The 16,362-nt window shown below is 37.8% G+C and overlaps 1 protein-coding gene across 1 annotated transcript in view; it reads right to left on the reverse strand.

Annotated features, from left to right (window-relative positions):
- Window positions 1-423: 423 nt before the first annotated feature.
- LOC107094888 (cadherin-24-like) overlaps window positions 424-16,362 on the reverse strand; it is a gene marked incomplete at its 5' end in the record, with an annotated part of 52,059 nt that continues 36,120 nt past the window's right edge. The window contains 5 exons of the mRNA XM_015390773.1: window positions 424-2,422; window positions 13,657-14,056; window positions 14,150-14,342; window positions 14,485-14,793; window positions 14,912-15,029. Coding sequence (XP_015246259.1) covers window positions 1,616-2,422; window positions 13,657-14,056; window positions 14,150-14,342; window positions 14,485-14,793; window positions 14,912-15,029 — 1,827 coding nt within the window. The remainder of the gene's footprint in view (window positions 2,423-13,656; window positions 14,057-14,149; window positions 14,343-14,484; window positions 14,794-14,911; window positions 15,030-16,362) is intronic.

Consider the following 16,362-nt stretch of genomic DNA (forward strand, 5'->3'; position numbering starts at 1 on the left):
TGCGTCACACCTCAACCCGCCTCAAAGCCAACGCTGATTGGACGTTCGTTTGGTGAACGGCTCCAAATTTTCTTCAACGGAGAGTCTCCAGACTAATTAGCGAGTGAAATCTTGAAAGCTCGCGAGATCAGGATGGTCTCACGAGGCTACCTTTTTTTTTCAGAGAAACTTAAACATGTTCCATTTGTTTAGTTCAGTTAATTTTTCCTTTTTTCAGACTGAGACACTTGGAAATTCTCTTGTGTCTTGGTTATGTAGATGCGATCACTATTAGTTTGTCGTCTTTGTGAAAACACCAGCTCGCTGAGCACTGCACATGGTATATGCACAGTTTATCTTATTTTAGAAAAGTATAACGTTATTATTTTATTAATAAAAGTAATAATAACGTATTTATTTTACATAATCATGTTAATTCAGAAAAACAGACCAATTTTTTTTTACTTGAATGCAATAAGATTCTGTAACTATCCGAATTATCTGTGAAACTAAATAATTAAATAACCCAGTTTTAAAGTTTTTTTTTGTTTATTTACTGAACAATGCTTTTGCACAGAAGACTAAACAGCTAAACTTCAATAATTGCACTTAAAGTGATGGTAATTTTAGTGATTACATTTTTTCTATTTTGTTTTATAGCAATATTTGATTTATTGTTTATCAGTTATGTTTGTTTAACTGGTGAAAAGGTTGAATTGGGGTTAGATATTGATGGGGTGCAAAAAAGTACTTATAAACTCACCTTAAGATTATATGAGTTGCATGAAGGGTCGCTCCCTCTATTTCCTATCCTTTTTAATGATTGGCTTTTTTTTTACTAAATGTTTGTTCTTTTTGTTTAAACTGAATCTTGTGGAGGATTGTTATCATTTTTACATTTAATCAAGGAAGTGGAGGAAGAATCATCCTAAAATGAACAGCATCTTGTATCTGGGATGAGTGAGATGATTTCAAAATAATCTGCATTAGCCTTAAAAAACTGGTACATGTTGATCTCTTCTATTTAACAATTATGTTTGGGTTGAATTAGTATCAAATATTACCTCTGAGGATTTCTTTTCTTCTACTTTGCCTTCTGCTCTGCTTTGTGTCAGTCTATTACATCAAGTCTAAAGAACTGAAGTTTGTTGCTGAAAGGTGAAAAAGTTAAAGAGATATGAATATTTTTATATGTACGGATCATTTCACTCAAATCTCATGTGGTTTCTTCAGTTTTTATCCTAATGCATCCTCAAAGATCTAAATGCCTTAAAATGTGAGACTGACACAAACGCCTATCCACTATCTGATGGTGCTTTTTTCTAACAATTCAGTTTTTATAAAAAAAAAAAAAAAAACATGCTTTCATGACTAACTGTAGCTGTAGCCCCGTGTGCGTTTTTAGTAGTTAGTGTAAAAAGTGAAGGGTTCCCATTTCTGAATTGAGTGAAAGTGAAAAGCAACACTGATCTGATTGCTGCACAGATCTTCACCACCAGTTGCCTTCATTTATTACGACAGGGATGAAACAAAAGCCCATTTGTGTCAGGGGCAGGCTTTTTTCTGTCACCCTTGTGTTTAAATTCCATGTATATCCAAGATTTTTCTCCTCTCTCTTGTTTTCTTGTGTTGGGGTCTAGAAATCCCATCGCTGCTGTTGTTTTTCTTTGTTCTCACTTTGTCTTTGAGTCTCAGCATGAGCAGCCTCTGCAGTCTCACCGCCCTCCTGCACCTGTGTCTTCTTCTCCTTCTGCCTTTCTCGGATAATCTCCACCAGCCTTTGAAACTTCTGATTGAGCTCATCCATCCCTCCTGCTACCTTCTCGTTCTCCTTCTCTCCGTCGCTCTCCAGCGAACTGAGCGACCCCGCCCTGGAGTCACGACCCTCAAACTCATAAGTCTGCAGTGAGTCGTAGGGCGGCTGTGACAGATCAGAGGTGACCCGGTCCAGGCGGATGCTGAGGAGTTCTTCCATTCCAAGAGGTTGTGGGTTTGGAGCTCCGGTTATAGAGGCTTTGTTGTTGCCAAACAGACCCCCCGGTGAGGTCAGATTCTGTGGAGTCTTGTCTTTCCCCTTCAGTGTTCCCATATTCAGCAGCTGCAGCCCACTGCTATTAGTCCCGTTGATGCACACCCCCATCCCTCCTGGGTTCAGCGAGCCCACAATGCTATATGTGTCTCCTTTAATGCAGGCGGGGGAGTTTGCACTCCTGATCTGACTGGTGGTTGAATAATTTTGCTCTGAAATGGAGGGAATAGAGGAATCAGTATCAATGTCATCCACAGTGGTGCTGGTGGCCCCAGTGCTGATCTGAGTCTGGGATGATCCCGGTCGGCCCTCTTGCTGGTTTGATGATAAGCTGGTGTGACTCTGGCAGGAGGACTCGTAGGTCAGATCCGCTGGGATGTTTGCTGCTGTCGACTCTTTTCCTGTTAGGTTTATCTGTGAATAAAAAAAAGAGAGGAAAATGAAAAAATTTACAAAAAAGGACTCCCAAAAGAGACAAAATTATCTATTAATTAACATCATGAATTTAAATATCCAACACAATTTAAACTATTTTAACAACTTAATTCATAAAATGAAGCACGCCTAAACAGGATGTGAAGATTAAGCAGTCTGGGTCCAATAGCAGGAAGACTCATTCAAAGATGAAATCTGATGCGTTCAAATCTCACAATACTGTATTGGTTATTATATTTGCTGGTGCATAGCGTGAAGTGGATGGAGTAATGAGGAGGAACTACTTTCACTTCTTTAATTTATCTCAATAAATCCCAATATTATAAAAAAAAAATATTTAATTAGTTTTATTTCCCAAATTGTGACAGATAAAGTATAATACACAGAGAGTGATAGATTCCAGGAGCTTATTATATTTGCTTTAATACAACGAAAATGAGAAATTTAACTGAATCCTAATTATTACACGAGAACTAAAAAAAAGATTAAAACAGAGAGGATTTGCTACAACCTACACAGTCATGGGGAAGTCTGCAGATTGGGCAGTTTTTTCTGCAGATATGTATTAATAATAATAATAAAGATAAGCCTGAAAAGTTCACAGCTAGAGGAGCTGTCTGTTCAGCGTTCTGCATTAAAGATCCGAATAGAGTTTACTTAGTCCTTTTTCAGCCTGAATAAAAGTTTTGCGCCGGGCGTCAGCTGACATAAACACTATTATACACCGTCGTCATCTGCTGGGAGCATTTACTCACACATCCATCACCTTGCCAGCTATAGCTATAGCTTCAGTGATTGTTTACTGAGCCCAACTCATATCTCATCCCTCTTGACATCCAATTTTTTTTGTGCTTTTCTTTTATCTTTTTAAACCTCTGCAGGGAAATGCTGTCTTGCTAGGCTCCATCATTTCATTGCTAACTCTTTGAGTGAAAACACAATATCATACCATCAGTAACCTGGTATTCTTATGGTAAATACAGAAAAGGGTCGAGTTTACAAACAAATTGAGCCAAAAAAAAAGAATAATAGACACAGAAAATTGAATAAGACTTAATGTCAAATTAAGAGTAAGATGCTGGAATATGAATTTGTAAATGCATAACATGTGACAACGCCCTCAATGGAATTTTGACTGAAAAGAAAACAAATAGAGGAAACTACAGCATTTGCAGAGTGAAGCTTATTGGGGGATTTTAACAGTCTTGCACAGCTTTGGCTGCAGTAGCGGTTCTACCCCAGAAACAAAGGTTACAAGTAAGTTTTGAACCAGGAACACTGTCAGAAGTGGATTGTTGTTCAATGTTCCATTTGATAACAGTCTAACTGGGGTTTATATGCCAGCAATTTGGTTTGACATAAACCCCTCAGAGCAACTCTGGTGTCAAGAAGATGATAAGAGACATCCCACCCAACAATTCAGAGGAGCTGAAGGTCACTATCAGAGTGAACTTTGCTTCCATGAGACTTTAACACAACCAGAGGCTAATTATCATCATTCCAAGCTGCTTTAGTGCAGTATTTCATGCAAAACAAGGTCCCTGTGAATACTGCATACTGTACAATACAGGAACATGCAATACCTTTCAGCAGGCCTCACATTTCTGCTTCAAATATAGTTTTTAATAAATTAATTTTTAGCTGTAGATGAATAGAATGAAAGTGAGTAATATCAGCCTCAGTCCTCTTATGCTCCAGGACATTCAGAGCTAGAACTTGATTGGATGGCAACTGATCCCACCAAAACCTCTTGGCATAATTTTCTTTTCTATCTCTCCCCTTTTGGATTTCTTTATGCCTGGTATGTGATTTAACCTTTCCCTATGCACCAACCTCATAATCTGGCATTTCTATGTGACGCAGACAAATGTGTTGTGACAACGTCGCCTATCTAATATAAACTGAATCATGTACACACATTTTTTAGAGCATTCAAGCTTGAGATGTGAGAGTTAAAATGAAAAATATGTAGCGACAGAATTTACCATAATATAAAACAGCTAATTTCACAGACTCTGCATTTCTTATTAACTGTATAATTTTTTATATGATGCGCTCACACTACAGGCTTCCATATACAATACAGTTATAACTAATTGAGTTGGTGAAATTTCTTATAAGGCTATTAATTCTTCTTTCTAAATCTATTTACATTTTATTTCTAATATGCTATGAATAGTTGAAGCCATGCGTGAGAACGGTGATATTGTGTTTTTTTATATACTGTGGCCACAGGCGTGTAGTTTCCATTCGTCTGTCTGGGATTTCACAGCTGAGGCCACCTAATAAAACCTACTTTATTCTCTCACTTTCTCCAACGAGAGCCTCAGTGTAACGGCTGGTGAAGTGCTTCTGCCCCGGCTGTTGTTTTTATTGCCATATCAAGCAATAAACAAGGCTCCTATATGCAAATGATTGATTATGGCGCCATCGACATCCAAAGGCAAGTAAAGATAGGCATGGAAATACGACTCTTGCATTAACGTAAAGTTTTAAAGTGGCTCAGGTCCATGAATTTTAATCAGTCCAAAGTATTCTTTATGCAGTACTAATGTTATTTATTGAGACTTCTGGTAAAGATATAAAATAAAGCCTTAAATCTTAATCTACCTCACATTTTTTTTAATCCAAATTTAGGAACATCTGAACTGAAAAGAGGAAAAGAAAAATCTATGTTAGTAAATGACTGTTTGAAATAAAATCCATCTTAGCATTTCTCTTTTCGCCCCTGCTTTGTCCAACAGAACAGCCCTTAGTCTTTTCCCAATAGACTCCCCACTGCAGAGCCAAGGTCCCAGCATTTTAACCATCTATAGAGAAATTGCACACTGGAAGCTGGATAGTTCAGCTGAATTTTTACATAAATCTTTTCTGCATTTTTTTTTGTATTTCATTTTAATTTATACTAACATTTCAGGCTTTTATACACAAATGACCCCTGGCTGCTGTTTGCCAAGGTATCCAGTCATTGTTTTTGTTTACTTGATTGTCTATATATGTTTTACAATAAAAATCTGTCAAACATAAAAAAAAAATAAAAAAAAATTCTGGAGGAAAACTAAACCTAAGGTCCGTGCACTTAATACCTTCACCTAATTTAACACCTACTGCTTTCCCCCGTTCCTTAGGGCTTACACTGAACCTAACATATTTGGATGAGAAACCTAAACCTAGGGTAAGTGGATTTAATACGACTTCATTAAATTCTTGCTGATAGGAACTTCCACTGTGGACCTCTGGCATTGATTGTTAAAATGGTGACATCCTGCTCTGCAGTAAGGTACTCTTGTTTTTTCTATAGCATTTACTTAAAGTAAAACTTTACTCATTCCTCATCTGAACCCATTCAATCTCTGGATCCTTTGGAGTTTTGGCTCCAAATATCTAGTCTTTTCTCATCTGCTCATCCTTCAGGTTGTATAAAACACTCCCTTAATTAAGTAATCCTCCCCTTTTTGCATACCCAAATAGAAAAGCAAATAACCTAGGAACTCTAAGCCCAAATTACATCTGTAATACATCATTTGAAAGCTAACACCTTCTAATTTCTGAAAACATAAATGGATGGTGTGACTAAAACACAGCGTAAACTGCATCAGTTCAAACAGCTCGGCAAAGAACTCATGCTCTTCCTTCAACACTGAAGTCCTCAGACATTTTTCTTTCGTTGTTTCTTTCTTTGCACAGGTAAACAGCACATTTCTTCTTCTACGCTTGCATTATCGGCAGAGCAGACGCTGAATGCGCACTTTCATCTGGTTTGGTCTGCCGCGGTTTCCTTAGACTCTTGAACGCGCTTTTAGGAAATCCTATACACTACTGTTTATGCTCTAAAAACATTCTAAATGACTTCGTTTCGAGTAAATTCTGGACGCTACCCACTCAGGACACTTGGAATACATTGGACGAGCAGTATGGAGGAATATTGACACGTTTTTTGTGGACTTTTATGGACCTTTCTGCCTCGGGCGCCATAGACCTCCATTATTTGAATGTCAGCACACAGCAAGAAGCCTCCCAGATCTCCAGATGCATTTGAGATATCAAAAAAGTACTCCAGAGTGTTGTTCAGCATGGGGGTGAGTAGAAAATGAAGGCTAATCATGTTTTGGGTGTACTATTCCTTTAACTTCGGGAGTCATCAGCGTCTACAAACTTGTCCAAAATGTGCCCAATTATTCCAAATTGTGCTTATTGCTTTTACACAACAATTTTACCCCTCAAATCAAACTTAAGCATTTCGATGGCCGCAAAACATTTTAAAGCAAATATTTTTTCATTTTTCTAACTTTCCATCTAATTGTCTAACAGTCTTTGACGTGCCTTTGGGACTTTTACTAACCGGGATCCAGCAGGGTCAGCATACTGAAATTAGCCATGCTTACAGGTAATTTCATTGGTTACAGAGCCAAACATTGCATGTGGACTTTACCATCAGCAGCCAGATTTTATGAGCAGCTGAGAGGGTGCGCTTGTGGCACTTTGAGGGCTGTGCCGGCCTCTTCAGATGAAAAGTGACATCTTCTTAGAAAAATGGTCTCCAATTCAAACATTCATTTCGAACCACATCTGATGGAAATTACATTTGATAAATGGGCGTTTCCTGCTTATGTTTTTTTTTTTCATCTTTACTGTATTAGTATTATTATCTGTCTCTTTAAAACCTTGGACACACAAAACATTCTCTGAAACATAACATGTGAATCTATAAATGTAATCTGTAAAATGTACTATCTGTAAGATGTATGTTATGTGATCTGCACTGGAAAATCTGGATAAAAAAGTAAAAAAAAAAAAAAAGCTTAAAACACAATTGGCAGGAACTCTTCTGTTTTCTAGGCTGGAAGGTGAGGAAAACAAATTAACCAGAAATGTTTGTAGAAACTCTGGTAATTAGCAAGACGGTTAGCATTAGCTGTAAGGATCTAACTTTTCTGATAATGAAAATATAATTTAATGCAGCGATTTTCTCATCATGGAATGTTTTTATCATAAGTATGCTGTATGCAGTATGGATCTTTCATCGCTACTTAATAAACTATGTGGCTGATCATCCTCTGCCAAGCGTAAAAAAACCCTTTGTCTAACTATGAAGATTTTATTTTATCCAGCTCACCAAAAGGAATCCCTAAGTTATATCCAAATACAATATTTCATTTAATTCTGATTATTTCTGAATAAAAAGTCAGGTGAAAAGGTACATAGATCTTTGAAGATTTCTCTCTCATTGTTCTCGTCTCTATCTATTTAAATATGATGCAAATATATTGTATATAAGCCATCCTGATTGTACATATGTCACCTCAAATCTCTGTGTTACTCCCTTGTATTTTTGATTTTTTTTATTTCTTATTTTTATTTTTTTATTTATTTTTATTTATTTTTATTCCTAATGCACCTTTTCCTCCTTGTTTGCACCTTCTTTAAGTACTATGCCAATATGTGACCAGTGAATTTCTCCGCTGGGAGATCAATAAAGCTTATCTAATCTCTAATCTAAATGTTTCCTTGTAGATCATTACAGTATTTTCTCTGTTTCCTTTAATTATGTCAACATTTTAGTTAGTATATTCATTTAATTTAGGTCTGGATTACCATGTCATCACAAGCCAATTATGTAGGTTCTGTCTGTATTTTTTATATCAAAACCCTGAGAATTAAAATCTACTTTGACCCCTGAGCAGTGGAAACTCTCATGGTTTTGTTCAAGTTTTATTTTGAGTTTTCATTGGTCTTATTTTGATTCTTGTGTTCTAAGTATTTTTGATTGTATTTGAGTTCTTAGGTATTTCCTGTTTGCCCTCTTGTGTCAGTCTCCTTTTCTCTAGCTCCCTTCTTGCCTCCTCTGTTCACACCTGCTCCCAATCTGCTAATTAGCCAGGTCTATGCTTCTTTCTCCCATTTATTCTCATCTTGCTGAGTTACTCTTGGCTGGATTTTCGTCATTACTTTGTCCCCTTCTTGTTGTAAGTATTCTTGGTTTTGAGCACTTTTGATTTTTGTGAATTTATGTTTTTGCTTCTGATAAACTTTTGTCATTAAAACGTTCAAGTAACCACCTCAAGCTTTTGTCTCCTGTCAAACCTCCACCCCTCCACTGTGACAGTAACAAAGGGGGAAATTCTCAGAAATAAAGCCAAAACTGCCAAAGTAGAAAGAAGAATGTTTATGGTCTTTGCTTTTTTTTAGTAATGAANCAGTTTGTAATAAAATCAGTGATTTTTTTTTTTTTGCAACTGTTTTTCTTTTTTTCCCCTTTTAAGTTCCCTTGAAATTATTAATGGTTGGTGTGTATAATAAAATCTTTTGTAAGTTTTTTTAAGTGTAAAATTTCTTAGAACAATAATTTAAGGTGCACCGTTTTTCTGCCATTTTAGTGAAATAAACTCAAGCAGACAGTGACAGTGTTTGTGCAATTTGGGTAATGATGAGCAAAATGAAAGGTGTTGGTCATTTTTATTCAAACATTATAGTTTTTCCACGTTTTTTGGTTTTAATCAGGTTGGAAGTTGTGTTCAACCAATCTTTTGACTAAACCAACCTAATTTACCCAATCTATATTTTTACTCGGGCAAAACAATGCAAATTAATCTCACCAGCCAAAATAATTAAGTGTAATCGAAATTTTCAAAAGTCAAAGACAGGACTTGAACCATCAACCTCTAGAGTGGTTAGCCTGACTCTTACAGCTGACGCCACCTATGTAGCTAATTCCACCCAGGAGAAAATACTTCTCAACACTGACGTGTTAACGCAGGCTTTGTCCGGTGGTTTGCTCAAATTATGATAATTACATTGTTTATTCCAACCAAATTAGCAACTAGATTGGTTGGAAAAACAACCAATCTATTATTAGAATCTATCCAAACTTTATCCAGCTGAGAGCAGCTCTCCTCCAAACTCCCACATCTTGACTGAACACTGAGGCTGTTTAGATGCCTTTCAAAATTCTTGCGCATTCTGAACCGCTTCCCGAAGCGGTCACGTGGTATCACGGTAGCGAGGCCTCGGACGTCATCAATTTTGGCCCCCCATCTAAATGAATCACGCCTCGACACGCGCTTCGGGGAAACGCCCCCTCCATTACTCGACACACGCCTCGAAGCCTCGGCTCATCTCATAACATCACTATCTAAAACCATTCCTCTATTGTACACTTCTTTAGCCTGTCTGTCTGCTATATTAACCATTTATGATGTGTTGAACTAGATCTGCTATTTTCACAGCTTTTTTGAGACACTTTTTATAAAGTAGGGCAATAAATCATAAAAAAAGTTTATTTGAATTCTATAAATCAAAATTTTCTGCCCAACAGCAATGATGAACTGCACGGCAGCATTCTATATCCAGCTATTGTAGTATCTAGGCTAGAGATGCCAGTCTGGTAGAGAATCTGGTTGTTATTCGAAATTGCAACAGTGACATTTATTTGCAACATAAAACTAACTAAAACTAGACTTAAACCTTTTTAAGTTTTAGTCGACCAAAACTGACTAAAAGCATCACTTATAGTTATGACTAAACTGTGACTAAAACTAATAACAGTTCAGACTAAGACTAAATTTAAGATGGCCGTCAAAAACAACACTGGTCAAAGATTTATTTAAAAGATGTCAGATTTGTGTTTATCGCTTTAGTTTTTCTACGAAAAATCAACTTTAAACTACCTCCATGGGCGTGTATCCCTTTAGACATGTACAAAGAAACAATTAAGGTCAGACTGCCATACCCTTCAAAAAAACACCAAAAAGTAAATAAATATTTATCTCAATGGGGTTACACAAGTCAAAAAGGTTGGGAAATACTGATCTAGCAGAAAGATCCTGCAGAATGATTTCGATGTGACTTTTGAGACAAAGTTTTTCTGGAACTGAGCAAATGAGGTTTAAATTGCCCAAAAATACATTTTGGCCAAAAAAAGAAAACAATACATAAAAAGTGATGTTAAGGTGCATTCAAACCAAAGAACAGACACGTATCTGCAGTAACTCCTCAAGCACTGAGGGGAGTTCATTATTGTGCATTTCAGATGCACAATGGCTTCAGGGAGGACTGTGCCATCAAATAGAAGGAGCTTGAGTTCTGTGAAGCTGACATCCCACCAATGTAAAAAAAGTGTCAAATAGACTGAAAGGTTAGAGCTTCGTTATTGCAGGATTATGCAGTTAAAATTATCATTTGTGCTACTATTGTTTCAGACAGATCCCATTTGGATTTGTCGTTACCACTGGCAACCCCATAGCATTTCCTGTCAAAATCTCACCATCGCACATCAGAATAAAAGCACAGGTGAAACGTAACATTACAGATTGCTACTAAATTATTCCCGAAGCACAACTATTGAATCGGATAAGGAAGACCATGGATTGTTGGAAAAACCCCGGAAACAGTGAAAAAGTAGTCCACTTTGGGTCATCCAAAGCTGTGCCTGGATGACAGTTAGATTAATGTGTCTTCCATGTATCTAGGCAGAGAGCACCGGAATGGCAGCAGCTGGCGGGGGCCTGTGCTGGAGGTAAGTGAGGATTGGCTTTTTAAAAGCCACCTGAAAACCTCTTCAAAACATTCCTTATTTCTTCCTTTAACATTATTTCCTCTCTATTCCATTTTAACTGAAAAAAGCTTTGCTTTGGCTGCACTTCTTCATCTGTAATATCTGAACTTCTCTGTAATATCGCAAGATATTACAGAGAAGTTCACATTTTTAACATCAACTTGACAACACCACAGTTCTGTTACGCTGACTGCCCTCACTGCAGTTTCCATAGGGACATTATGTAAATCTACCGCTCTTGCTACGAAAACCTCATTTGCTGTGAATGTACCTTTACTCTTGCCAAAAAAGGAAATAAACAAACTAAAACACAATGGCAACAACATCTCAGTGACATCTGTAGCCAGTCTGGTTGAAAAGTTATGCATGTTTTTGAAAAAAAAAATAAAAAAATTAACAGGCAGACCCCTACTGTTTTAAAGCAATGCAAATAAGTTTAAAATGAGTAAATTCAGCGTGTTTTTGGCTTTCATCTGCTATGCATCTTTTGCAGTTGAGCTGTGTGTTGTGGAATCCAGGCCGGCATAAACAGAAACTTGATAAAAAGTTGCATTTTGTCTATCCGTGTGCTTTTCTTCATGGTTTTAGAGCTATGGTCAACAAATTTCGTTGAATTCTGTTCAGTGACAATAAATGCTATCTATCTATGGTCATAATGAGTCTGTGCCAGTCTCAGAGTTAGTCCGCTATGAGTGCGTGTTACTGTGGCTAATGAGGGAAAAACCCTCATAAAGGAAGTCGTGAGCTTAGGACGTAACTATATTCACACTTTAGGTCTTAATCCTCATCTCAGAGTTTTCTTTTGCATCCAATGTCTTTGTGGGACAAAATTACAACCAGCTCCATCAATGTTTCCGTCATTGTTTGTATTTGATCTTTCTAATGCCTCCATCCTGTGGAGCAGTATGTGTTTTTACAAATTTGATAAGATGTCTGAACAATGGATACATAATATATATATGAATATATTCCTTCTCAAACTATTTTTGGCTAGCATTAATCTGACTGAACCACATTGTTTGAGTTATAGCTTTGTTATTTAGGACACTTGACATCATTGTTGGACAGAAAAACATTTTTTTTTTTTGGCATGCCTCCCAAATTTTTCCAGTTAGCATTTAGATGGCATATAACAGTTGTTGGCCTTTTAGTTATTGATTCCTAATTAATGAAGTATATCTATAAACCTAATGCTCTCCTTTTCCCCTCTGTAATTCCCTAGATGGCAAAAAAAATAAACTCCAAACTGGATCATCTTGGTCAGGATTCAACACTGAATCCAAAAAAATTACAGGGATAAAATATTGTTACCATAACAAAAAATGAAAGAAATCTGAGGAGTTATATGAATGAGGTCAAAAAACTGTTTGGCTCTAGTCCAATTTCTTGATTCACTGTCGCTGCCAGCGCACCCCCTCAACCCCACTTAACCGTCTAATGAGCAATTAAAAGTGCAAATTTGCTGGAGTGCCTTAGTGTAGTCTATAATATTAGAAATGCCTGCACATTGGTATTTCTAAAATTTAACTTTTAATCTTGTGGATTATCTGTAAATAGCCCCTTTCTCTCTAAAGCATGAGTCTAAATCAACATAAGAAATATGAACTTAAATTATTATTCACATGTGAATGAACATAAACTTAGTTTATACTGCTACAGTAGGTTTACAGGCCCTACAATACTTCTCACGTCGCTTGGAGGAAAAATAAATTCAGATTTCTAATTAGAAGCTCACAGAAACTCTAATAAACTTAATAGGTAGAGAATATATAAATATACTTCAACATGATTTCTCAAAATGACTTTTAGGTTTAATACACGGGAATTTTGTTAAAATTAACAAAAAAATGTCCTTTCCTTTTTTTACTGTAAAAAAACAAGGCTCTGAAAACTTTTTCCCCATCTTTGTTGGAGTGAAAATGTCTTTATACCTGACATAGATAATGCGTATTGATCTGATGGTAAAAGATTGATTTGATAAGAGGTAGTTCATGATTTACTGCAACGGTTTCCTGAAAAGGTTACAAGCAGTTAATATCTTAGCTGCATCAAATCCACTCGTCTGATTAGATTAGTTTGTCCTGGAGAATAAAGCTTGACAGAGTGAACAAATTTCATTGTCTAATCTAAAAAAAGCTGCTATGGTTTATGCGAAAATTATTTTATAAACTTTTCCATGTTTGCTTTGATTATAAGAGAGAGGCTGATTTTTATTTATGTAGAAAAGTAGTTTAGAGGCAGTTTCACTAATTGTTCTGTGTTGAAAACACACAGAGTATTGATTTTATAGTCAGTTAGGCAATATTATTATTTTTCATACTCCGTTGCTTTATTACTAAGCTGCTACGCAGATAGTCCCTGTTTCCCACCCCGGTTTTTTGTTATTGCACCAATTCTAACCTTCCTTTCTTGTGTTTCTTGTAAGCTGTTTCATGCCATGGTCCGCCTAATTGTTAGTTTGCAAATAATCTTGATTTAGACTACAGAAAGATGCAGATGGAGCCATATAATGCAGGTAATAACAGCTTAGACATTTTTCATAGAAAACCAGATTTCTTTGCTTTTAGGTTTAACAGTTGTGGAAGTTGTTTAGAGAAAAGAAAACGTCACATAAACAGAAAGCTATGAGTAACTGTTTTGTTCTGCAGTGTTTTCTGACCTTGGCCTGCTCTTCATCCCCTTTGGCGGCAGCTGCGTTCGCTTCACTGCTTTCATTTCTGTCCGCGATTGTGCTCTTTGCCAGCATATGCTCTGCTTCGAAACCGCCAAGGCTCATCTCAGGAGAGCGCAGCAGAGGCTCAAAGGTGCTTTGGTTTGGGATGAGAAGGGGATTGCCAGCGTGACCCCCTGTGAGCCCCTGGGTCAGCTGATCTAGCTGAAGGCCCGCCTCCAGTGGCCCGACCGGATAATCTCTGAGAACAGGCAGCGTGTGGATGCCGTAGCAGAGGCGTCCGTAGAGCGGGGCAGAGCCTGGCCTCTGCTGGGGGCCCAGTGAAGGGTGCGGGTGACGGCTCCAGCTGTACGTCCTGGCTCTGGGCAGATTCTGCTGGGTGTACCATCTGTGCCAAGAGATCAAAGTCATGAAATAATGCACACAAACATCCACATGCCACCATGTATGAAGTTTGTTTTTATCTTTGGGAATGACTCACATGTTCCCGTTGCTGTGCATGTGCTGTATTCTGTGCATGCTCTGCAAAGCTGTGATGTCAAAGGCTGCAGTGTCTGCTTCCCCTCCCCCCTCATCATCGTAGGATATGATGTTTTCCCTGACATCATCCTCCTCAAAGGGTGAGTGGGAGTCTCGCTTCTGATGGCGCAATGACAGCGAGAGAGCACACACCACTAAAGGGCAAAGAACAGACATACCCACATACTCCACTGATGTTCCAGAAGCAGCCTGACACAACCTCTTGGCGTCTTTCAAAAAGTCACTAAAAACATACTAGGAGTTTTCCAGAAATGTCACACAAATAGCTGAACTTACCCAGCAGAGTGGTGACACAGGCCAGCATGGCGAGCAATGTGACCAAACTGAAGATGAGAGACGGCGAGGCCGACGGCGCGGGGAGGCAAACTACCTTCCTCTCCCATCTCGGGTCCCTCTGTCTGCCCCTGTTCTCAGTCTGCATGCCTCCTTGCAGACACGGACAAATGGTCACGGTGACTGTGCCAGTGTTGGTCAAACCCGAGGCCCCGTCACGCAGCACGACTGGCACGTAGAGGGTGAGTAGAGAGGAAGAGAAGCCAGGGAGGGGCTCCAAGGCTGACTGCAGCACCAGGCTGGCTGTCACACCTGATAATGGGACAACACATCAAGCATGTCACTGCATAACAAGCACGGACCACTTCTGTTGCAATCAAATGGTGTCAAGTTTCCGCATGAAATATAAAACAATGGCTGCAGGGGTAACCTCCGGATTCTCTGATGGTGAGGTTGAGAGATGAGCTGGATTCAGGAGGGATGCTGAAGTGAATCGGGGTTTCCTGTCCTCCCTGATCCTTGTCCACTGCTCTTAGAACCTGGACCACCTGTCGATCAAAGATCATGATCATCATTTTATTAGCAGCCTAGAGTTTTGGGGAAACCCCAAGAGTCATGTAACCAACTAACAATTTATAGTAAGCCGTTTATACACAGTGCCCTACCCAACCAAATGCATTAAGTTAATAGCAGCTATGTATTAGTTTTAACTCCCTGACTCAGTTCCCGATGGGGAGACCTTCTTCTGCAGCTACGGGAGCAAAGGTTTTGTTTCATCCAACTGCACATCTTCACACTCACGTAAAAAAAACTAAAGTTCAATCAGAGCTGAGAGTGTTATAGAGAATAAACAAGTTTTATTTCCTGTTTACTTCTGACACCAAGCTAATTCTGCAACTTTATGGTTGCACAGGTCAGCATTTATTAACACTGCATGGCAATGGCTCTAAAATGGGTACATTCTTATTTATTTCTCATTAAAAAAAGGTGTTTGATCAATTCCTCACTCTTATACGATATTGAACTGAGAGGATAATATGAGAAAATGGCCTAATGCTACAATTATAAGTAAATGTTCATACTTTGTAGAGTCCATGGCATTAGATGGGAGCCTTATAAAAAAAAACAAAAATAGCTTGGAAGCTTATCAACACACAGTGATCAGCTTGGCTTTGTTTACATAAGCACATTCAGACACTATGGTGCTCATCAAGGCCGATGTCATGGAGACGGTATGCATTGTCAGTAGAAGTACTTTGTTTATTTATCAACAGTAAGCATTGGTTTCAAGAACTACTTAACATACAATAATGGAAATGTTTTTTTTTTCAGCTTGAAGTCTTTATTTTGTAATAATAATCTTTGTTTTAAAAAGTTATTCAGAATTAGCATTAATGGAGTTGGCCTATATCATTTTCACAAAGTGAATCAAACTGGATACTCGAACAATTAATCATTATGTGAATTATATTTTCATCAAATATTTTTACCAAGTACTTCAGTTAGATATTAGATGACTAATTTTAGTTCTGCTTCGTAAATCAAAATATGTTTTTTATAAACTATATTTATAATTTTTTCCATTTGATAATTATGCACCTCTTAGGGACTGACCTTTAAAGATTCTGAATAAGAGGCACTAAATTACACATGCAATTTTTTTCTTAGTAGATGCAATAACTGGGCATCTGCAGATGATCTATAAGGATTGCTGCGCAAATATTATGATGTGCAATAGGGGTGTAAATAATAATCGTTTTGTATCGATGCATCGATCCAACAGCTGACGATTCGATGCATCGACACGTCCGCAAGAGAATTGACTCATGTTTTTTTTTCCCTCCGGTCTTTTTTTATCCATTTGCTCCTGGGCGTAATTCT

The sequence above is a fragment of the Cyprinodon variegatus genome, unplaced genomic scaffold (assembly GCF_000732505.1).
Source record: "Cyprinodon variegatus isolate N-32 unplaced genomic scaffold, C_variegatus-1.0 Scaffold512, whole genome shotgun sequence".
In the NCBI taxonomy this organism is placed as follows: Eukaryota; Metazoa; Chordata; class Actinopteri; order Cyprinodontiformes; family Cyprinodontidae; genus Cyprinodon; species Cyprinodon variegatus.